Source organism: Phalacrocorax aristotelis, chromosome 17 (assembly GCF_949628215.1).
Source record: "Phalacrocorax aristotelis chromosome 17, bGulAri2.1, whole genome shotgun sequence".
Taxonomy (NCBI): domain Eukaryota; kingdom Metazoa; phylum Chordata; class Aves; order Suliformes; family Phalacrocoracidae; genus Phalacrocorax; species Phalacrocorax aristotelis.
This window is the reverse complement of record NC_134292.1, coordinates 12560001-12584438: the sequence shown is the minus strand read 5'-3', so window position 1 is coordinate 12584438 and position 24438 is coordinate 12560001. Positions and strand designations below refer to the sequence as shown.

Here is a 24438-nt window from a genome sequence, read left to right as displayed (position 1 = left end):
TCTGCAACTCATTTCGACTTCCCATGGAAATATGGACGAAGTTAAATTTAGGTGAGGTGTTTCTTTGCGTCTGCTCTTGCTATTGAGGTTAAGCTTGTCCTGTACTTTTACCCTTAAGGCCAAGTAATTGGCAACTGTTAGACCAACATCGTTAAAACTGCTGATAATAAATTATGATAAAATAGTTACAGGGCTATAAACAATGCTAAATCTTGGCCTAATTGGATAAAGTGCTTTTTAACATTGTGTGTTTTAAGTATAAATACAAATGATTATGATACCTTTAAAAAACAGATTTACCAAGTTTTCTAATAAGACAAGGTTTTACAGTAAAGCTGTAGGTGGTTGGCTACAAAAAAACTCTTTCCTTTTTCTCCTGTGACTCTGAATGCGCTAATCAAGGCATCTCAGCTCAGGGAAAAAGTGTTGCTAGGAGATTAGTTAGAGGTATCAGAGTGCACACTTCCCGGCCCTTCTGTAGGGGAAGTCACAGAAGATGGAGTAGTTGCGTCCTGCCAGCCTCCATTAGCCTGAAAAGGGAAAAACAATTCAATTGATACAATCACGCATATTAATTACACCGTACACGGAAAGTATCAGACCGGCGAGCCCGGGGTTTGGGAGGAGATGCTCTGGGAAGGAGATTTTCCTACACTCCCTCCGGCTGCCGAGTTTGTGAGAGGGAAAAGCAGCAGGTGCTACGGGAGGACGCGGGAAGCGCGCTCTGCGGTAACACCGAGCCTTCGGGGAAAGACAAGCCGGGAAGCCAGAAGCCATTTAGCCAGATGTTAGCTGCAATTAGGACTTTGGGATTTCTGCAACGACCATCCGCGCTTTAATGAAGAACATCCCTTCAGCCGACACTTCAGCTTTTTCCCCTGAGAGGACGAGTCTGGGGCCATCGCGTTTAACCCCCTCGCCTCCCCGAGTTCGGCATCGCCTTTCTCCGCCCGGCAGAGCCCTCCGCAGGGCTGCTCCGCCCGCGGAGCCCGGGTCCCCGCAACTACGGTCTGCCAGCACGCGAACGCAGGGCTCTGAGGCGGAAAGGGGCTGCTCGGATCGGTTTCCCAATTATCTCTAAACGCAGCCCCTGTTTCGGACGTCGCTCCGCGTCTCCGCACGCCGCCGGCCCTCGCCGCGTCAGGCCTGCATCAGCAAGAGCAGCGCTCAGGAACAAATTTGCCTTACGTCTCGGCCGATCGAGGCAATTGCTGAAATCAATGTCTGATCAAATTTCTGCTGTGGCAGACAGCTTGTCGCTACATATTTTTATGTCAGTCAAGAAGAGGGAGGCGCGGGGCTCGTGAGTTGGGGGATGCTGAGTGGAAGTGACGGGGAGGCCTCTCCGCGCAGCCCGCGAGAGCCGCCCCGGCCCCGCGCTCCCGCTGCCCCCGGCCTTGGCAGGGACGCTTCCCGGCAGGGAAAGGTTAGCCTATGCTAATGTGCTTATGACGTGCTTCGTCGCGGAAACAACGCGGCCTGGCTGGGCCGGGGGCTGCGGTACCGCCGCTCTGCCGGGAGGAAGGGGCAGGGGCAGCGATGGCGTCGCGTGGGACCTACTGGCCGTCGCCCCTCGTCACGCCGGCCCTGAACCCCGCACCCAGCCCGGCTAGGTTTTACGTTAAAGAAAGAAACGTTCCTCTACCGTGACAAAAGAAAACACTTTGTGGCTTCCAACAGGAGGAGAAAGAAGCCTCGGTAATTATCTCCTTTGCAGATGAAAAACAGCAAACGGAGGAGCTCTTATCCTGACAAACCCAAAGGTTTGGGTTTGGCTTCTCTTAAGGAAAATTAATGGCAACATCAACCTGCAATCACATGGAGGCTGAAACCTCACCACCCGCTTTAAAATACTCAACTGTTCAGACGCAGCCTGAAAATGTACAAAATCCTGCTCCGAATGCAGAGGCACCGCTGCTTTTTTATTTTTTAAAGATATGAGAATCTACTTAGAGAAATAAAAACTCTTGTGCAGATATGAGTCTAAAGATATTCCATCTGAAGTAAACATCATTCCTCTTTTATCCAAATTTATAAACAACAAATGTACAATATTTTTACTCAGCTTGGCAGCTGGAGGAGAGGTTGTCAGCAAGCATTCTTTTTTTCAAATAAATTAATCCTTACTCTGGTGGTTTGAGATTATGCACTGTATTATACAACAGCGCCTTATCAGGCCTCATCAGTGAAGATGGAATTCATGTCTGTAAAATGCTGCAGGCAATCACAGTTTCATATTTTATCATGTTGATAAGGATATCGCAAATTCTCTGAAGCATTTCAAAACACTTAAATGAAAAAGGAGAAATGCAACTAAAAGGCTTTTTATATGGTTTGTTGTGGGTTATTATGAGTTATTTATAAACCCAAAAAGAAAGATTTGACATTTCAAATGTAAAAGATTTGAGTATTTAATGGTACTTTTTTCCCTTTACAATTGAACATCTTCAATCACATTTTAAATCATTAATATTTACTCTCATGGCAAGTAGAAACCCAAAAAGAGGGAAAAACCTCCCATTCCCCGTGGCCGCGGTATCTCACACGCCCTCCCCGGCCTCCCGCAGCCGCCCTCCCTGCAGGCTCCCAGCGCTGCTCAGCACCCGCATCCCGATCCACAGTGGGTCACGACAGACAGGGGCGGCCCCTGGGACGGGGAGACGGCCGCGAGACAGGGAATTCCCTACAGTAATTTTAAAGTCCATGAATATGAAGGAAAACAAATGAAAGCCACCTCCCAAGCAAATATGAAACATCAAAAAAAAATATGAAAAAATCAAAGCATTAATTGTTGAAGTTGTAAATGAGAGAAGCAAGCTGGAAACGAAGGATGGAAAAGATCTGCCCTCGCCACAGAGGCTGCTGCTGTGGGTGGTATTTCATCCCAGGCTTTCACGCCGACGGAAGAACAGATCTCTGCGTTTATTTATCCTGGCGCCTTGTGTGCAGGCTACGGGGTCCAGCCTGCGAGGCTCCGAGCACTGTCACATCTCATCGCTTACAGGGAGAGGCAGGACATTTAGCACCTATCACCATCAAGCCATAACCTCTCCATTTGCTAGCATCTGTTTGCCAGACCTTCTACTCTCCCCGTTTGGAGTAACACGGCCAAAAGTACTTCTCAAACACAGGAGAAACGTGCACCCTTGAAATGGCTCAAAGTACATCGAAAGCACAGCCCCGGTGTCTGATTGCAGGCAACAACAAACACACGTACAGAGCTATCTGACCATCTCTGTGTGAAGAACAAGAGCCTTCTCTCCAAGGCTATTATTTTTTAACTCATAAGGCTGAAAAATATAAAAATTCGAATCGCTTGCAGTCACGGCTCTAGGAATTTCTCTCTTCTTACGCTATCAAGACTCACGGGCGTAGCAAGGGCTACTCTGCGGTTCATCCCCAAAGATGCGATATTAAAAAACGCTACTGCAAGAGTAATTAATACATGCGTTAATGGCTGCATTTACCTGCCACCGTGCTTATGGCTCTCCAAACTATCGTTCCCCTGGGTACTCACATTTAAATTATGTGGACTGTACAGTGAATTTCCTCCCAAGCCATCATTGTATCCTCCCGTCTGATTGATAACATGACGCAGGGTATCCACCTTAAAGTAAGGGGAAACAAAATTCATCATTCCAAATCTATTAAAACATCATCACTTACAATAGGCAACATTTTGAATTATGTGAGCCAAAAGGGTTTAGCACCTTCTATGAAAGGCAAATTTATCAATCAAGAATGACTGGCAGAATTTCAACAAATCCTTGCATGTTAAAACCCATACATCTTTGCGTCTCACACCAGCCAAACAACAACTTCCTTCACAGCAGTGCGTCCTGTAGGTCCTTCTTAAGTGTCTGCAGCAAAGTGCTGTGCATATTTATACGTCTGTATGTGCTTGCATGTATGGGAAGAGATTATGGCATATATACTGCATATAAAAAATGGAGTTAGCCCTGCCTGAAAGGATTGGAAAAGTGACTGAGAATGAGTTGTATTTTAATAGCTCAGTTAGATGTGTTCTGACATTTAAATAAATAAATAAATAAAAGTTTGTCCGCTCAATGAAAGAAAGATGTTTTTTTTTAAAAAAGGAAAAACAAAGGAAAAAAAAAAGAAAAGGAAAAAAAAGAAAGAAAATTCACTGGATTTACAGTGTCCATGGAAGTCAGAAGCACCCAATCCCATTCCATGAGCTCAAGCCAGAGCCGAATGCATTCACAAAGCTTAAAGTTTCAATCAGAAAAAAATCACTCTTTCCTTTATATTTGTGAAATTCAATGCTGGGGTAAGAATAGGTCACATTCAGAAATATGCAGCCTCCACTCTGCAGCGAGGCACAGACCATTGAATAGAGCCAGAGTAAGGTGGAATTTTTAGCCCAAACCCTACCCTGCTAGAAAGGCCCTACTTTGGGGCATTTCTCCTACCTGTGACTGCACATTGGCTCCGACTTGGGACCCCTGGTAAGAATCCCCATTCAGACTCTGCATGTTCATGAACATGTCCCCAGAATTTGGGAGGTTAAAAGAACCAGAAGAACCTGGAAAGGAAAGAGTTAGGTAGCTGAATAACAGAGAGCTGCAAATATATAACCCCAGAGACCTGAGGGCAGGGGAAGGAGAAGAAGACAGGAGAGGAGAAGGAAAGGCAGCGCACAGCAGAGGGAAAGCTGCTGGCCCCGGCACAGGGCGAGCTCGGGCCGCCGGCCCCCCGCCCACCGGCTCCGTGCGTCCCGGCGGGGGCTGCCGGCTCTTGCCACCGCGCCGGCGGCGCTACGCTGGGAAAGCCCCGTGCGACCCCGGCCAGCTTTTCCCTCTGGAAGAGCAGCCTGGACCACAACAGGTTTTCAGGTCGAGAGCTTTCCTCCGGTGGATGCCTGCCTCGTGAGATGCTATCACCAAACACTCGGAGAAAAACTCACTTCGAGTCTGTGCGTAATGTCGCCTTCAAAAGGAAATGGCTGGTAATTTCTAATTAGCCGATTTATTACCATCAGAGGAGGAACCTTTTTCTTACTTCCTTTTGATTAAAGCTTTTTTTTTCCCCATGGATCATTATACCCTTTAGAAGTTGTCTACAACTAAGTCGCAGCAAAACTTCACTGTAAATAGTGTCAAACACATCTGTACTTTGTGGAAGCCTTTGCCTCTGGAGCCCAAAAAAGCAACTTCCTCTTTAAACACTCCCCCTACTAATTTAATGCTTAGATTTGTAAAATGTCAACAACACACTAGCGAGACAATTTTTAAATACTGCAGAAGAACATGTGGTAGAGCAACTCCAAAATAAAAGTTGCTTAGATTTCTATATGTAATATCAACTCCATTTCAAGCAACGCAGAGTTTAAATTCTAATTAGTGCACGCTAAAATATTCCACTATTTTGTTCTTATCTTGACAATAAATTTAACAGTCCTACAAAAACAGACTTGGAGCTCTGCCTCATTTGATGTTATTTTCATTGAACGAGAAAAAGCTTAAAATATCTACGGAAGCAAAGCAGCTGCCAGAAGCCCGAGCCAGGCAGGCGTTACCGCTGTGGGGATTACGTGGGTCGCCCGTACGGCCGCGGGAGCTTCGCCGCCGCCGCCGCCAGGACCACCTGTGGCAGTGCTCAGCCCTTGCAGCGGCCCGGCATGGAGGTCCGTGGGCTTGCCACCACTCCCCGGGCCACGGTTAGGTCTGCCAGGGAGCTGTGGCCTTCTCAGCCCGACCGCACTCACTAGGGCGCCATCGAGGGTCTTCCTCTACAGACCGCCCTTCGGGATGCTTTAACGCACGAGCCGGGTACATACCAGAGTTTGGTGTAGTGGGGGAGTTTGTCTGGTTGTTCTGGACAGCCGCGGCCACGGCGTGTGCTGCGGTCACGGCCGTCTTTGCTGCGTAGAGGTTGGCTTCTTCCTGGAACTTCCCAATGTTCTTCTTGTACCTGATTCTCTTATTGCCAAACCAGTTGGACACCTGCCGTGGGGAGAGGCGGGAAGAGTGAAGGACACAAAGCGCTTGACCCAGCAAAGCACGAGCGCTTTGAGACGTCGTGTTTGGTCCAGCAAATACGCGTGCTCCAGCCCCCACCCTGTCTGCCAGACGCTCCCCTGAACTAAGCAGTAACCGAGGATCAGTTAAATATTACTATGGATATAAGCATGATCTGGCTCTGCCGCTCTGTCAGCAAACCGAGGCACAAGGGGTGACTCTTTGATGATGACACATGTCCTGGAGCTTGCTGCACCGTTTAGCACAGCATTGTCTCCTACTACCATGAGCCATTTGTCAGTGAAATCGGTGCAAGAGCCCCAAAGCTGCTGAAAGGGGACCAAGGTCCGGTTGAGCGAGGGCGAGCAGGCAGTGAGAGCAATTGTTCTTTATTTTTGGGCTGGAACAACCTTGGCAGCCCACTCACAGAATTGTGTTTGCTTGGCTGAAAATGAAAGGAATCATATAAATCAATAATGGCTGAAAAGTCACTTTGTCATCTCCCTTTGAAGATACTGCGCTGAAGCCAAGATGGCTCACGGGGCACCATTAACCCACGCAGAGGTCATGGCTGGAGCCACTCAGAAAAGTTTGTACAATCTTTCTCAGCAGCTTTGTTTAACTTCAGCTGCTGTAACAGAGCTCCTAAATAACGAATTCAGGACGACGGCCAAGGCTGCCGAGACATAAAAGCATCTGCAACACCACAGAGGTAAAGGGAGGGGACGGTAAGAACGCAAGTGGTTATCGGCCCTCCCTGCAGCGAGGGACCCAGCCACGTGGCAAGGCTGGGGCTGGGGTCCTGTGCTCCCCGGGACCCCCACGGCTGCGCCCCGCCGTGAGCCGCGGCAGCTCTGCGGCACCTCTCACATCCCCGTGCTCCAGTGCAGCGCCCGGTAGGGCACCCACACCATGGCACCCAGTAAGGCACCCGGCTGCCAGGAAGAGACGAATCCTGCTGTATTTTATGTAGCTATAGCTTTTGTTTAAACACAATTAATGAAAAGCCTCTAGCTTTTAACGGTAATATGAACGGTACCTTATACATTCTGTTCCCTAGACAATACTCCACTGTATTCTATATATTGCTCTTAATATTACCTTGTCAGTCAGAGAAGCAATAATACATTAATGAAACCTAGCAAATAACTATTGTGGACAATCAGATTATGCTTTATTAACAGTTTCATAATTGAGGAATCTCTGTACACCAACTGTATTGTCCACGGATGTGTGCGAGACCCCTCTGTTTATGCACACCCCTGGACCAATCAAACAACAGCCATCACTAATAAAGGTTTATTTAATTCTCACAGTAAAATTTTAATATCACCAGCAGCCTGGGGAAGCTTCAACGAGTGGATTTGCTTGACATCAGATCGTTTCCATTCTGCTAGTCCCAATACTTCTTAATCTTTAATATCAAGGCAATTAAAATTAATGGCCACTCATCCAGAGCCACTGTGGGCAGTGTTTCCTTGACATCAATTGTTTGATGGGATTACCTAGAGGTTAAACTAACAAGCAAGGTTTAATTGGAAGCAATGAGAGGAGCAGCGATCGTATGTTATGTTTAACCCGCATACCACATCTCAATGAATATCCAGAAACGTTAAACTATTTCTGAGATTAAAGCGCGCACCCTGCGCACCGGCAGAGCGTGGCGTCCGGGGCAGCCTCCCTCCGGGGTAACACGGTCACCTCCCGGCCGAAGGACTCCTTGCTCTTCCACGAAGCACACCAGCCAGGGCGGCAGCAGAGCGTGCCGTGGCCCGGGGACGCGCAGAGGCTCCGGCCGCAGCCCGGCGTGCACGGCCGACGCGGGCAGCCGGACGTGGCCGGGCCAGGGCCAAGGCACCGCTCGAGAGGAGGCTGTGCCAGGCAGGGTTTAGGCTGGATTTAGTGCAGTGATGTTCCTCCTGCGGGGCTGCGCTGGCTGCCTGCAGCTGCCTCCTCGCCCTGCCCTTGCCGCTGGCACCAGCGCCGCACCGGGACGGGCCGCGACACTGGTGCCGGTGCCCCCGCGGTCACCACCGGGGCCAGAGCATCCACGGTGCCCTGGCTCCCTGCCCAGCCCCACGCTCACCCTAAAAATGGAAGCGGTCTTCATCGTGAGCTCCTTCACAACACATTTTTCATTAAAACAAACTATCTCTTCACATAAAAAAGCAATGAACATCTTTCTCCTCCTGATCATTGAAGGCCAATTAATTAATTGGGCTTAATTGTATACTACATTTCAAACAATACTGTTGCACTTATTTATCATGTTAATTGCAATGTTAAATAAAAAGACAATAAATTATTACTTAAATTATCAAGATGCCTAATGTGGGATTTGGGATGGGGCAGGCCTGCCTCGTGTCTCCGCACCGGCTGATTTCATGGGATAAATCAGCACTCGTTCCACAAAAGATGCAGCTGACACGAGAGCATCACTGCTGAAATTAGTGAACTACAGATTTATGGATCACAGCGATTTTCCCATTGTGTTTCCAAGCGTTTGCGGCACACAGTTTATGTGCCACGTCTGATCAAATGGCACAAAATAGAAACATTTGAAAAATCAGTGTGGCGCAATTATGGCACATGATCCAAAACTAAGAATTTTACCACTAGAAACTATTTAATTAAGCTTGCATCTTTCCCCACGCCTCCTCCTGGATTCCCATGTGAGGTCAAGGGGTAAGAACCGACACATCCATAGCTCTTCTGCTTAGGGGAACAGACAGACTCAGAAGCAGCAGGGGCAGGAGGGGTGCGAAAACCAGCTTCTGCATTCTTTCTTTAAAAGAATTTTAAATATATTCCCTTGTCAAGCACATCCTTCTTTTGTTTGAAGCAGTGAAAAATTTTATTGCTGTAATCCACTGACATGCTTTCAGCAATGACTATGCCCTTTCTATAGCCCATATGATAGACTGATAGTTGTTCATGACACCCTGAAAGAGGCTCATCTGCAAAAGTATAAAACATCAGCCTCGCAGCCATGGTAAGGAGAGAACAGATGATACAGTTTATCTCCCTCGAACACGTGCTGATCGGGTAGCTCTAAATTACAGCCGACGATGTTCTCTGTTAAGGGCATTTTTTTCCCCTAGAATTACCTTTTCCATACTCTTAAAAATGAAATTGTGTGAGGTGTTCATCTTAACAAATAGTTTGTCTTTATGCTTTTCTTGAAAAACCTTCTCTACATATTATTTTAAACACCGATATCAAAACTGAAACCATCTATCTCCCATCTGCAAATAAATGATTCTGGGAGACAATTTTCTTTGCAGCTCAGTAAAGTGCTATGGCAGCAAGATTTCCACTGAGCTGCTTAATCTGGGGGGAGGACGACCCAAAACACTAATTAAGTGTTTGAGGGAGAAAAAATTCTGCCATGAATCTGCCCCCAGCATTTACAAGGCACTTAGAGTACAAGAAACACCTTGGATCATTAGGAGAGGCTACAGGGGAAGCCTGGCTCAGCCAGAAAAAGGACGAAGCCTCTTCATCAAACATCAGCCACAACCTCCAGGAGTCTGCAAAGCCATCCGTTAACTTCACACAGACACCCCCCCTCATTTCCCAGCTCTCTGCACCTCTGGGGCACTTGTAGCATGGGAGTTAAACGGGGCACGGTGCCAGGCAGGGCGACATCCGAGGGGCTCCTGGTCAAGGCTGGAAATACGTGCGCTCAGAGATTTTTCACAAAAGCCCTGCGCAAGGTGTAGCTCAGTCACTCGCTTGGATGCCGTTGCTTATCCCATGTGATGCTACTCCTGCCAGTATTTTAAATGACTGCTCAATTCACCCCTGATTTCTGGATTGCATCCTCTGACTTCTGCTGCCAAACACCAGAGCAGTGTGCGCTGGGCTATTTTACAGTGCTTGCTCAGAGCTTTTCTGCTAGATGGCCTCAAAAATATATATATATATTTCGGTAGAAAGAAAGACAACTCCAGCCCAGTTTGACCTAGTAAATACCCTGCAATCCCGCCGTGTGGCCTTTGGAAGCGCCTTTGAAAAAATCAAAGATTACGATGTCCATAGCATTCATGTTTTCTACTTACGACAGCAGATCTTTCGGGAACTCAGGCACCCAGCTGATCACAGGCACTCCCGCTCTCACATACATGCTCCTCTCCCATCAAATGATGCATTGCCCCATTTTCAGGCTTTCCCACCATCCAGCGCTTTTCCTAGCCATCTAGAGTATCTGGCCAGAGTGAAGCTCTGGCTGTGGCCCACACCTGCATGTCTGGCAGGCAGTGCCTGGGTCGTGTGGTCGGTGCTGCCCTTGCTCCAGGCTGGGAAATGTCAACCTGTGAAGCCCAGGCTGCTGTACGCAGCGCTACAGAGGACGCAGTGCAGCTACTCCCATCGCTCACCCAGACTTCCTAATGGATTCAAGAAACAACTAATTCATGCTCATATCAAATATTAAAGAGACAAACCTATATTCAAGTCACAGGCTCGCTGCTGCCGCTACATTTTTGGACCATCTGCCTGCCTTTTATTTCATTCTACAACATATACATTAAATCTTATCAAACAACCAATTAAGAAAGAAATCAGATCTATTAGCACTAGAAGCAATCAGTTATGGCTTCTCAAATGTTCCATCTCATTTCCTTCAGTCACTTCAGCCTTATCTAGATCTAGCTTTTTATCTGTCCACTCTGCAGGATCACTAACTCCTCCTCTGCCAGCCGCAGCCCACTGTCCGCTGGGTGGACACAAAACATCCCTTCAGCAGTCCCAGTGTGCTCTCTACCATGTAATCTCTCCCAGTTACAATTTGCCAGCAGAGCCGAAGAACTTTTGGTTTCTCCGGGTTGGTGCTGATGGCGTCGCCTCTCCTAACGACACAGCACGCTGCCTTGGCTCACGTGGGAAGATTATTGGACACCACTTATTGGAGAAATTGCTATAAACCACCTCGTGCCAAGAGGACTGAAACCAGCAGCAAGATGTAGGGCCGCAGACCAACGTACCCAGGTACACGTGTGATCTCGGGCTGTTTGGCCGGTTCCAGGATCCACGGCAGCCGCAGGGAGGCCTGTGGGCATGGGAGAGCTGCCCAGTGCCACCACGGCTGCCCCTGTACCTGCCGGGGCTGCTGCCGCTCACACGATGCAAACAGCGATGAAGGAGCAATGTGGGAGGGAACGAGTTCGGTGCTGAATTTCCCCCAAAAAATTCCTGCTGATCACCACAGCCTCTTGTAAGTGGACTGGGAGAAACTGTCCCCATCTCCATCCCTTACCTTCCCCTGGCACCAGGCACCTGCGCCTCCCACCCCGTTCGGAGCATGGTACGTGCTGCATGCCAAGGAGGGAGCCAGGAGAGAGCAAGGCACGCGCACATCTCCGCCGGCCTCTCGTGTCACAGGGCAGTTTTGCTACGGTTTGTACTGAGGGTGCATCCAAAGTCAATTAAGTAATATCAGATCTGGGGGAGCTGGGCGGCCTTTCATTTGAAAGTCTTCAATAAAGTGCCTGAATTTTTCATGCATTCAATGGAGACCTATAAAGTAAATCTCAACTCAGGTTTTAATTATAAAGCTAAAGGTTGCATTGCTAATAATGCCAATACTGCAGCCTGCAATCATTAATAGTTAACACATTCGCCGCGGGCACTGTTCCTCTAAAGGACCTGAAATATTGATAAGCGGAGCTGATGGAGCTGGGAGGAGATGGCACGCCAGCCCTCGCAACAGGGAACGGGGCGGCTGGAGAACTTGGGAACTGCTGGTGAGCGTTTCCTGCCGCCCAAGCGCAACCTTCCCCGAGCTGCGTGAGCCACACTCGTTTGGTTTTGTACTGAACGTACAGGCCACAAGAAACGCAAAGCGTTATTTTGCTTTTTAAGCTATCTGGTGAAGGACAGCTCGATGGAGCGGTGCCATCGGCCTGAACGTCGCTGCGAGACACCAGTCCAGAACTGTAAACGTACTTTGGCCTATACAGAAAGCAGCCGCAGCCAAAGAGAGCGCGCATTTCTGATTAGGGAGATGCTGGTTTTCTTGCATTAACTCCACAGTAACATCTGTTAGATGCGATGAAAGGAGCAAATCTGCTTTGTACATTTTTGCTCCAGAGAAACCACTCACGTGACTTCAGTGTATCAAGAGGCTGAATTTCTGGCTGTCTTAGAAAAACAACTTTTAGTAATCAAAGAAGTTCTGATCTATAGATTATATGTTTGTCGATAAACTGGCCTTCCCCCAAAATAATGGTAAGTTGTAATGAATTCATAACAGACAGAAAGGCTCAGCTAGGAATCTTCCTGACTGCGCAGAGAAAGCTGACGTAAAGTAGGGTGCCAACCTTATAGCCTTTTTATTTCTATCTTCATCTTCCTACGCATACTCTATTTTTTCACCCCAGCACAACCCCGGCCACCCGCAGGCACGCTGCCTTTCCCGCAGAGCTTAGTCACGTTCCATCACACCGCTGAATTTTATCATGGTCAATAGAGCAAATGCGAAGGGCTTACAAAGGTGCTCTGGGCAGGGACCTGCTCCGTAACGCAAACCTCTGTCGGAAGCACATCCCAGAGCCGGGTGGGAGGCGGCAGCTTTGCCAGGGGAGCTGGGAGGTCGTTGCACTGCCCGGGCTGCAGAGGAACAGGGGCCAGGACCCGCTCCCACCCGCCGCTTACCTGCGATACTGTGATGCTGCATTTCTTTGCCAGCTCTTCTTTGGCTTCTTCACTGGGGTAGGGGTTACTGAGGTGGGAGTAAAAATACTCATTCAAGATTTCTGTGGCTTGTTTACTGAAGTTACGCCTTTTCCGTCTGAAATGAGAAAAGAAAACCACAGCTGTTCTTCCAGATGCGAGCAGGTCTGGCAGGGTCAGCTGGGGTGGGAGCGACCCTCGTTTCACATGCCCATGCCACAGCACGCAGCAGCATGGCAGGACCGTCTCAGTACCCCGATCTCTTTGGGGCAGCCCTCCATCGGGGCTGGGCTCTGTCCTGACACCATGCAAAGCGGACAGGAGGCTGCAACACCCATGTTCCTACATCCAGCCTTGCAAGGGTCTGGGCTCTGCTTCTGGCCTCGGCACCACCCACCTGGGGTTTCATCCCACGGTGCACGGGCACATTGTGTGCTGCGGCAGAAAGCATAATGAAGCAAAAGGCAAGGCAGGGCGCTGAGCCGGGCAGCCTGCCTGTAGCACATCCACACCCGAGTACACAACCCAGCCTGAACCTCCCCGCTGTTAAATCACTCTGTGCTGACAGCAGCCTAACGCTTTCCCTTTAGCAGCGGGGCAGCTGGGGCTCCTGCACAGGTGTCTGGGGTGAGCACAGTGGAAAAGGACGGGGCAGCCTCACTGCCGTGTCCTTATGTGGCACCCTTTGAGCTAATGGGCTTCCGTGAGCAAGTGGCTTTCAGGGCTTTGCGAGGGACAGCCATCTGCACACCCTCCTGCCGAGGGCTGAGCAGGGCGCAGGCTCCTGTGCCGCGTGGGACGGGTGCTGCGGCGTGCAGCTTCGCAGCCTTCGCCAGAAAGCGAAGCCTTTGTGCAGCACCTGCCTGGCACGTGCTCCAGGCAGCCCGGCAGCGAGGCAGCACCGGCCGGGGAGCGGCGCAGCCGGCAGCCAGCCCGCTGCTGCGCTCCCGATGCGCCGGTTACGGCGGCAGCACCCGCACAGCTGCGGCGCCCTCCCTCCGAGCTGACACGCTGCTCTCCCTCTCCCCAGAACGTCCCCTCGAAAGCACTGGTTAAACATTTCCTTCAGAGCCCCCTTCCCCTCAGGGCTGGTTGCAATCAAGCTGCCGGTGCCCGAGGCCAGCAGGCAGCCGAGTGGCAATCCCCAGCGCTCTCTTCCAGCAGGATCACGACGCTGCTAACTATGCTGTATCCTGGAGCAGGCAGACTCCCTCCCCAGAGCTATGTTTATCTCATTACTGTGCTTCCGCTCATTTTGCCTTATTTACCTTCCTCCTTCTTAAAGAAATCACTTTAAAATGTGCATCTGCAAGCTTTACCTTTTGCAGCTACTGGAGCTCTCCATAGACATTTCCTCCAACTGTTTGTAATTACCCTAATTTGCCACACCTGCCAGTGACCTCCTTGTTAATAAAATTATTTTGCTCTTGTTTAGCTCCTCACAGCTTTCAGGTGTGAAGCATGAGCTAGCTGCTGACGGCAGGCTCTGCGTGGTGCCTGCTGCTCCTCCCTGCTCTGCCGGGCTCAGCTCCTGCTCCGCGGGACTCTGCCAGCTGCCAGGGTCCTGCTCTGCGGATGCGAGCCCTGTGAAAGGGCTGGGGCTGGGGGTTGATATCCGCCTCATCAGGGCTTCCAAACAACTTCGGCTGTGCCTATAAACCCCCTCCTAACCGCTGTCCACCTGTTTCCTTGCAGCCTGCAGAAAGCACAGCCCGCTCTGGAGGCTGGCTGGCTGCGGGGACGGGCGCTGGGCTCCGGCAGCGACACGGGCGTCCAAGGGATGTGTGTGCTGGCCCTGAGCGGCTCAGAAGGTGCTGCCTTCTCCCATGCCCCTGTCAGGCAACAGCTTGCTGGGAGACAGGCCAGCAGATGTGGCTTTCGGAAGCATCGTCACCCTTCTTATCTCGGGCGTGCGCAGCTGCCAACCCAGCATCAGCCGCAGCCTGTGGGCACATCCCTCCCAGAGAACTTAGCTCTTCCATTACAGGGCCAGTGTTTTGCAAGGCAGGCCTTATGCTGCGAGACATCAGTACCGGCAGCCATTTAAATAACTGACGGGGTGACAAAAGAGCCCTTTGCACAAATCCTATGTGACTCCCGCATGAGCGGGGTAAACAAGCGAACATCGGGTAAACAAGCCTAGTCTTTGCACTAAAATATGTAGAAAAGACATTGCTGTTCATGAAAGCTCTGTGCAGGAAACCCCTCCGGGTGAAGGAGGAGGGCCCCAGCTGTTTGCTGGGCCAGAGCAGCCCCTCCCAGCGGGTCCCTGCCCATGCGGGGACGCAGCTCCCAGCAGGCCCAGGCTCTCCTTGGGCTGCCCAGCAACTGCCCCTTCCCCCCAGCAAGAGTCAGGGGTGCTCGTCTCTGCCTTACCTGGCATCGAGGAACCTTGATCTTAAAATCATTACTGCTTCACAAGTACTTTGTTTGAGTTGCATCTGGATGGAGCTGAATTTTCGATGAATGATGCCCACCATCCTTTCGATCTCCTTGGGAGAAATGGGTCGTGTCCGGCTCTGTTCTCTGAGAAGGTTCATCACATGTGTGGTAAATTCATTACATGCCTGCAAAGGAAAGAGAGGCTTAGAAATTGTTTCATGCCATCCCACAAAGACACAGGCTCAGGCCTGGCTGCTGGGGAGGACGCAGTGCCGGGGGGGCTGGGGGACCCTCGCGCTGCCCCGTCCCTCCCGCACACACGCAGCCGCGGGAGCAGATCGCGGTACCGTCGCTGAGACCCGGGACTGTCCTGCGGCAGCCAGGGGAGCCGAGTGCCCGCGGCACAGCTCTGTCCGCCCTTGTCCCTTCCAGAGCAGGCTGTGCCCCCGCGGCCCCCCCCAGACGGTGGTGGAGAGGCGAGGTCGGGATCGGCACACGTAACGGCTGCAGGCGGGAGGAGGATGCGAGCGGGGACCAGCAGGTGCTCGGCAGCCGAGTGAGCAAGACCTGGCAAGGGCTGCCCGAGCTGCAAGCCGCCAAGCCCCGCGCAGGCAGGGTTAACGCCCTGCAGCAGGCGAGGGTCTCTAGACCTTTCTGAGGCACCACGTGCACCCCCTTAGAGGGTGGGTTTCAGCGAAGCCAAGCTGGAGCCCGGCCCCCACCGCACTGCTGAGGCGCTGGAGGAGGGAAGGCACGAGGAGCCATCAGTTATCAGTCCCAGGCTGTGCAGGCAAACAGACACGATGATATAAACTTCTCCAGGCTGCATCATCAACAGACGCCGCCTGATCCGAGCCTCTGCATGACCAAGCGGCTGTCACGCTGGCATCCCGGCTTCCCCCACGCAGGCTGGAAACTGCCACGAACTCCGTTGATTTATTTCTCCCTTATCTCTCTCAAAAACAAACCCCAGGACTCCTGTCTGCTAGGCGGAGCTGCACAGTGGCCACAGGGCTAATCCCTTCCCGGGGCCAGCCTGGTACTTGAGCACGTTTCAGGCACTAAGCTACCCCTGTCCCGACGGAGCCCTGGGAAGAGGAGAGGGGCCAGGCACTGCTCCATGGGGTTTGTGGGCAGAGCAAGGCACACTGCTCTCTGCTCCCCGAACCCTTATGGGATGAAGGTGGATGTACGCTGCGTCTGTGGGAGGTCTGTGCAAGGGCCAGACACCGTAACTCGCTGCTGGGCTGCGATCACGGCCAAACAAGGCCACAGGATTTTGCCCTCGTGCACCTAATGTAATGGGCAATGAGCACGATGGTCAGCAGCCAGTAAATCACACGGAGGAAACGCTGCAGGTCTCTCGTCCAGACCCCGAACGTTACAAATCTGTTTGAGTCTGGCTCCCCTTTTTCCTCTAAGCCAGGGTGAAAAGTATCTACGTAATTTGTCTGACAACTACATTTTCAGGGATTCTCCTGCATTTCAATAGACTGTGCAAGGGAAAGAGTTAAAAGTGAAAAAAGTTTATGCATCTAAAAACTCATAATTTCCTATAACATTTGCTGAACGTCTCACAACTTATTAAGTGAAGCCATCTATGAATGCAAATGCTGATTAGCAATTTGGCAATAGCCCAACATTCGCAGAATTCACATAGCTTTTCTTTAAACCAGTAGTTCATACATGATTAATTAGAACATCTCATTTATGTAGTGTGCACTTTAGCTCATTACTCTAAGTAAAATTCGTTAAGTATTTACATTTAGATAATTAAAATCTGGGTACACCCTTAAGAAAGATGCATACACTTCAGGCAAAGTGATTTTTTTTTCTTTACACTACTGAAAGTAAATTACAGGCTAATTTACATCCTTGCAACACCCGTTTGGAGGCAGCGCTCCGGCGAGGCGAGGCTCAAGGCTCGGCGCGCCCTGGTGTAGATGCCCTTCGCCTGCCACCGCCGAGCGCGCCGAGGCCCCAGTGCCGCGGCGGCCGCACCAGCTCACCGCCGCTCCGTGCCAGCGCACGGCCAGACGGCTCCTCCCGCCAGCTGCCGCTCCCTGACTTTCTCAAAACTTTCTGAGCTCCAGGTTGAGGAGTTCGACACATCTCATCCTCGCTTCCCATTTGCGTATTTTCTCTCTGTTTTGACATTTCAGGGAGGTGACCAGCCGCCAGCCGCTCTCGCCACGCCGAAGAGACGGGGACGCTGCCCTGAGCACCCCGGAGAGCAGGAGTTGTCCCAGGGATATAGCTGAATCCAAGTATTTGGCACAGAAAGAGCATTTCAGGCACGCAGCTTGCCACGTGCCCCCTTGTTTGCAGATCCAGGGAATTCAGGTTTAAAGTACAATAAAAATTGGCAACTGTTGCATTAGAAATATTTTCAGATATGCCTTTTCTATGAGAAATATTTCTCCACAAATATAGTATCAAAAATTGGGTGTTTCAAAGCTAAAGTGAGTTTCTTGCTTTCAAGCAGCAAATATCATGCCCTGCATTTACTTGAATTGCTTGATGAGGCTTCGTTTGGTTACAGCTACTTAGAGGGCATAGTTTTAATTTATCTTCACCAGCACCTCCCATCTGCAGAGCTACTTCAGTGCAGCCGAGTGGAAGTAAGCTCGGAAGACTCTGATGCTTTGTCTTGTTTTCTCTTGTTTATTTATAGCGTCCCATCTACTAGATCCCTTTTTCAGTACTATTTTTCAGGCCCCTGCTTGGTGCCCGAGACATTATTAATAATGTCAGGTTATAAGTGATGGCCTTGTTAACCTGCTCAGAAACCTTGTAGGAGCGGGGATGCTCCTGCTAGCCTTAATGCTTCATCAAGACTCCTCAAGACAAGCACAAGAAAAAGAGAGGAAATGGCCCAAAACACTCTTCAGGGGCACGGCACCAGCCAGCGCTCCGTGGGGCTGGCGGTGTCTTCCAAGCAGCCGCACTTCACCCCAACTTGGGGTGAATTCAGAAGACATCTGTGAACTCGGGAAGCAGGTTCCCAGCTGCTCCGGGAGGCCTGGGACCCTTACAGTACTTTTGCCTACAGCAAAAAATGTATTTCAGTGTAATTATAGAAGATAGCTTTCAATATGTCATCTCTATTATAGTAGCTGTAAATTATGGAAGGAGCTGCCTGCGTACGGCCATTTCTCCCGGCGCATGGCAAGGGGAGAGCTGTGTGATGGCGTGACACACTTTCCATTTCTCTTTCTTTTTATTTTTTTTTTCCCGAGCACGTTCCCTAACTGGCAACAAATGTCAGGATCAAACTCTGCCTGGAAAGCATCTCCAGGAAGACGCTCTGGCTCCTGCTGCCGGCTGCAGCGGGGCCGCAGGAGCGCCTGCGCCAGGAGAGAGGTGGCAGGAGCTGCTCCCCCTGCGCGGGCAGGTGCCCCTGCGTGGGGGCTGAGCTGCTCCCCGGCTGCAGGAGGGCACCTGCCTCTCATCAACCTGCAGCTGCTGGAGGCAGAGACGCAAAGTCCTGGCTGCCTCTTGGCTGCGGAGACGGGCACTGCGTTGAGACAAACCGGCAGGAGACGGTTTGCTGCAAGGCTGGGGAAATTATCATATTTCTGTAGAGCAGACGTTGCTGGGTGTCAGGATCAACAGGGAAGCATACATGTTTCAGATCAGCTCCACCTCTCTCTCCTTCTCCTAGCAGCGTCTGAGCATCCTCCAAAGTTTCCCGTGGTGCGGACGGATGGCTGTGACATTTCAGCCGAAACCTTTGTAAATGGAGCTACAGGGCTAAAAATGCTACCGCTTCCCCCACATCATTAAACTTATTAGAGTCAAAGGACACTTGCCAGGGAACGGCTGCAAGCACCAACCTGCAGTTGTTTGTCCCCAGATCTATCTCCAGCCTGTGTCACTGTGGCTTTATAAGACACGCTCCTGCTGGATGGCGCTCATTAATCCGGTGGCCGTCCCCATCTCAGCGCTACAGGCGGCACGCTGGGCCCTGCAGTGCACGGAGAGCCCAAGGGTCCGCGCAGGACATTTGGGGTCCTTGGAGGGTGCCAGAGGGGGTCATTTGAGGGAGGAAAGGAGATTTGCACAAAGCCCCTGTCAGTTATTTGCTCAGTTATTTGTTCACCACGACACAGAGAAAGAGGCGGCACAGACCAGGCAGTGCCGCCGGCGCCCGAACCACGCCGGCCTCGCGCCAGCCATGTGCCACCTGGCCCGCAGCCCTGCCAGCATCCGCGGCAGGATGCTGCGTGCACTGTGCCGGCCGGCGCCGCTCCGCCGCAGCCCCTCCACGCTCCACCGGTGCCCCACACCCACTCCCCACCACCCCATCGCCTCCACCACGGCCGGCGCTCGGCTGGCACAGGTCAGCTGTGTCGGCAGGGGCTGCCACAGACAAGGGCTTTGTTTCTGGTGGCATAAAAAAGCAAAGCAAAGTAGCCAGGGACCCTTCAGAGGGTCTTCACATGAAAAAAGGGAAACTAAAATAGTTATCGAGGCACCCAGGCCCTGCTTCACGCTGGTGAGGCCGGGACGGAAGCATGCCGTGGCAGAGCATGGTGCGGGGGAAGGAGCCGGGCAGCACGGAGCGCTCTCCTCCTCGCCCTCGCAGTTCTGAGCGGTTTTATCACTGCCTCCACATCTCTTTTGTGGTTTTGGTCTGAACAGCCCGACACTTTGCCGTGATGGGCTGGGGGTAAGTGCAGGACTTCCCCAGCTCTGCTCGGGAAACCACCAGCTGATGAGGTTCGCTGAGCTGATTAGGCTCAGGGTTTACAAGCTTTATTAGGACACCTCTGGGAGGGGAAAATTAAGACATCGCTTGAGGCTTGCGAGGGCCAGGGGTCTTGTGCCATTCTTCCCTCCCCCATCTCCTTTGATGCCTTTGTTCACTGCAAAACCAGAAAAGAGAAGAGGCAGAGCGGACTGTCCCGAAGATTACAGGGAAACCAGGGCGGCGCGGCCCCGCACCCCGCGGGCAGGAGCCATCCTGCGCCCAGCACCCGCCAGCAGCACGTGGCAAACGTCCCCGGTGCCACCGGCGTGGCAAATGTGGCGGGTCACCAGGTCCCAGCAGTGAACTTAAACCCACGGGTCTCTGCAGCACACTCTTCGCTCCAAGCAAAGACACCGAGTGCCAGCGTCCGCCTGAACAGGGATGTCCGTATTTCCTATCCATAGCAGCAGCTCCTGAAGCCCGGGCCAGGTGCTGTGCCCGCACCTCGCCGCCAGCTCCCTTGCAACCTGCTACGGCCAACCCGCCGTGGCCGAGCCTCGCACCAGAGCCTCCCGCCGCCTGCGCCCGTGGGCCGAGATCACAAGCACGGCCCTCACCTGCCCGCACTCCCCGACTCGCCAGGCCCAGCCTTGCAACGCTTCATCATGGGGCACGAAAGCGGCATCGAGTGACAGACAACTCTCCCCCTCTCTCCCTCTCTGGGCTGGCTCAAAGGGGACAAACACGGGCTCGGGTGTTTCTTTTATGCGGTTACAGACAACAGAAAACACTCAGGCATGCAAGACATGCATCCTGGGTCCACCAAACGGCTCCTTGAAGCCCAACGGACTCCCGTAGCATCACAGCTCTTTACGGGGGAGAGGGGTGGGGAAGGGGAGGAGGGGATGTGGTCCGGAGCTGGGCAGCGGCGGGCGCTGGCAAGCGGAGGTGCGGAGGAGAGCAGCAGCAGGTACACGTACAACTGAGAGGCTGATGTCTGACCTGTTCATATTTCTCCAGCTCTGTGTGATAGATTTGTCTGATCTGGGTCAATTTGGCTCTGTAATCTGAGTGTTCAATAGAGTTATCTGAAGACCCTCCAGAGGCTGCTGCGGCTGCAGCTGCTGCCGCCGATCCCCCACCTTTCTCCGGACCTGAGACTCCTTCTGCCAGAAGCATATTGTCTAGTCTCATTAGCTGGGGATCGGGAGGGTCTTCCTCCTGGGCTCCTCGGATGCTCAAACCTTGGGCAGAAAAGAGAGAACAAGAGAAAACACAGTCAGTATTTCTTGCATCTGCCCGGCCGCTGCCCGCTCGCTGCACGCCTGCGAGGAGCCCTCCTGCAGAGCCCTCCTGCCCCGCGGGGCCACGGGGACCGGACCTGCCCACGGCCCTTCCTCTGTCCCTGCGGCGCTCCCCGAACGGGCACCCTCCTCTGGGGCAGGCCCCGGGGAACCGCAGCCCAGGCAGGTGCCGTAGGGTGACGGCAGTGCTGTAGGACCCTCTCAGTTCCAGGCAGAGCAGGAACATCTTCAGGGAGCTTTTAAAGGACCCTGCTGAACCTTTAAACACCTCACGGTAAGTATTAAAGGAGTATTCACATGAGTACAGAGACATATGCCTTCCAGTTGCTTTCCAAGACACAGCTAAATCTACACAAGGCTGGCATTATCCTATACATTATATCACTTTGATGCAAGACTGTGTGGTAAAAGAAAGTGCATTATTTATTTGGAAATAATTGATTTGCTTCTCATTTCCTTCCAAATGGATCTAAGCACCATGTTATTCTTACAGAGACTTGTACCACTGGATTCCACCCCTCCTACGAGCTGCAAGCGTTGGTTTAAAATGCCTGTGGAAAAAACTGCCACTTGCTCCTCAACTACAGGAACCTTCAGGCAAAAAGCAGGGAGGTGCCGCGGCTCCCACCGGCACAGATCCCGTGGACACAGCCATTTCCACGCACGCCCGCGGTCTCTGGCTCCACACCAGTGGAGCTGGAATTTCACGTTGGAGGAGGGAAATGGTGGAGACAGAACTAGGGGCACGGCCTCGGGAACGGCCGCTGGGGAGTGGGGGGGGGGGGCTCCGGCAGCCCCTCGCGCAGGGCGTCTGCTCGCAGGCCGCGATACACGAGAAGGAATTAAACTTCCCCTTGCTGTGCAGGAATTTGGTCGCTATTGCGACGCTAGGACATTGAGTATGTGTTTAAAATCGCCAGTGCTCTTGCGCTTATTGTTGGGAACAACATTTTCAATCTAATTTTTGTTTTAAATCGAGAATTTCCAAAGCAATGCTCAGTCAGCAATCTCTTCTGCGTCCTACAGATCAAGGCTGACAATTTGTAAGTTTAATCAGGTCACGCAGGCACGGTCCCAAGCTGTTATCAACAGCGCCGAAAAGAAAGTTTAAAAATAATTACGGTTGTACAAAAATCACTAGAGCCATGGTTTCCTGAATCAACATTTCCATTAGAGATGCAACACAACCACGTACATCCCAGCCCAATTAACCTCTTTAAATCTGTTTAAGAGCAGGTATTCGCGCTCGGGATAGAGCGGGTCTGGGGGTCTGCTCTTGGCACCCCACGTGTTTGTGCGGGCACCTGTGCCCGTCCCCGCTCCTCGCAGCGGCGCGGGCTCCAAATGGGCTGCGCCAGACGTGGCCGCGCCATCCGCAGCTGCCAGGCGTGCAGCTGAGCACCAGCGATGCTGCAGAGCCAGGGACAGCAGCCGCTCCCGTACACACAGATTTCACCCTTGGTGTCCTAAACCCCACGCGCAGCGGGAGATGACCCCCTGACCGGCCAACCCTCCAGACTCAAGAAAACACAGCATTAATTTTGCTCTAAAATACACATTTTAAACTTGTCACCTTCATTTAAAACTATAATTCCATATAATTTCATGGGAATAATAAAAATGTCTCATCATCTCTTTAAATTATTTCTGTTGCCTGTCCAGAGGTCCACAGATGAGCACGGTTTGACAGTGCAGTGCATCGTCCCGGCGCGCCCCTGGGCTGGCACGCACGTCGGGGACAGCCCTGCCACGGCACCGGCCGCGCGTGCTGCTGCCTGAGCACGTGGCCCAGGAGGGCGATGCCGCCCTCGGGGGTCCCCGCAGCAGGAGGGGTGGTGGTCCACGGCCGAGGGAGCCCCGCACCCGCCCCCGCTGCACCGAGCCAGCCCGGCTGCGTCGGGACCACTCTGTCCTCGCCCCCTCTTTCCCCTCGGACTCGCCGCCCCTTGCTCTTACACAACTCCTGGCCCTCGCGGTGCTGCTAACGGGGATGATTCTTCCGTATTGTTTTGGTGAGCCGTTCCTCCTGTTTACCTTATTCCTCCTCTGCTCTGCTGTCAGTGTGTTTAACAATGTTCTGGTTTTAATCCGCGCCAGCTCCCGTTCCCTTCTCATGAATGATTTCAACTCTTGTTTCTTCTTTTTGCTTCTGGACCGTTTCTCAGCCCATGTTTCCTGTGCTCTATTCCAGCTGGTTTTCCCCAGCTGCGTTTCTGCTATGCAACTCATCCACCCTCCCAGTGTCGCAGCAGCAGTCCCACTCTGCTCCCCCGATGCTGTGAGGTGCCAGGCCAAAATCTGCAGTGCAATAATTTGGTACAATTGCGGCGATTTCCGCATCATTTACTTCCACGAACAGGCCAAAGATTAAAGGGCTTTGTCCAAAATGACACTATCCATCCAGACTTAAATTAATATTCAAAATCCCCAGTCCTCCTTGCATAAATCTGACAAAGGACAGCAAGCGTTCCCCAAGGTTTAAATGCAAAAGCGGCTGTCTGCACTGGAGACTGAAGGAGCCGGTGAGAGGCCCTGAAGCGCAAGAGGAAGAAATTCAGCAGATAAGGACAATGACGAAGCCACGAAGGTGTCTCACACGCAACCCGAATGCATATCTCCGCAGCTGGTGACAGAGGGGTTGGCATATTGTGTTCATCTTAATATTAAGTAACACTCCCGCGTCCAAAGCATCCAGTCCAGAGCGCGCGAGCCTGCCGACAACCCACAGACAAAGGAATGACAAAGCGTGTGTGTGGGGATATAACATTTATTTTGCCCCTGAGTGAGACGCATCATTCATTTGAATGGCAAAGCCACAAGTTGATTAAGTGATTCTAACAAGAATTAAGCTGTGTGTTAATTCAGATCTTTCCTTATGAACTATACAAAGCAGATCAGCACAACTAATAGGGTCTGGTGTCCCTGGGGGCGGGGGACAGTAAAACTGATGAACTCCTCTGCCGTCAGCGAAACACGCAGCTCTTTGGCAAGTTGCAGCGGCTGCCTCGGCTGCAGGTCGAACGCTTTTGACGTTGTCTGAGGAGTCAGAGCATCTCCGGCACTGCTCAGCAAGGAGGAACACTCACTATCTGCCGGCAACACATCAGCTCCTACCAGCACCTGCCTTTATAAATTACTCTTCGTTTGAATACGGTGATAATGTATGTATTTTTTGACATATAAGCTCACACTCGGTGGCTATTGTTTCCCTTTTTTATTCCTCAGTATATCAACCTATGAGTTTATTACTGTTTAGCTCACTGACCTTTCAATGCATCGTGGAATTAAGGTGCAGAGCGGACGGGAAAGAACACAACAATACATCACTTCCAGCGGAGCTACCGGCGCGCTAATGGCAGCGGAAGTGAGAGGGCCCCGGCGCGGCAGCGGCACGCTGACCAGCGGC

The 24438-nt window shown here is 51.8% G+C and overlaps 1 protein-coding gene across 11 annotated transcripts in view; it reads right to left on the bottom strand.

The window, feature by feature from the left end:
- Positions 1–341: 341 nt before the first annotated feature.
- The window catches only part of PBX3 (PBX homeobox 3), a 114168-nt gene continuing 90071 nt past the window's right edge, over positions 342–24438 (bottom strand). For 3 of the 11 annotated variants that reach the window (XM_075112625.1, XM_075112624.1, XM_075112621.1), the window contains exons 3-9: positions 20731–20972; positions 15030–15220; positions 12636–12771; positions 5801–5966; positions 4434–4546; positions 3518–3607; positions 342–530 (exon numbers count right to left, since the gene is read on the bottom strand). In XM_075112625.1, coding sequence (XP_074968726.1) covers positions 438–530; positions 3518–3607; positions 4434–4546; positions 5801–5966; positions 12636–12771; positions 15030–15220; positions 20731–20972 — 1031 coding nt within the window. In that variant the 3' untranslated portion in view covers positions 342–437. Of the gene's footprint in view, positions 531–1902; positions 3427–3517; positions 3608–4433; positions 4547–5800; positions 5967–12635; positions 12772–15029; positions 15221–20730; positions 20973–24438 lie in introns of those variants that run through there. The other 8 variants (XM_075112630.1, XM_075112629.1, XM_075112626.1 and 5 more) reach the window with 5 other exon arrangements.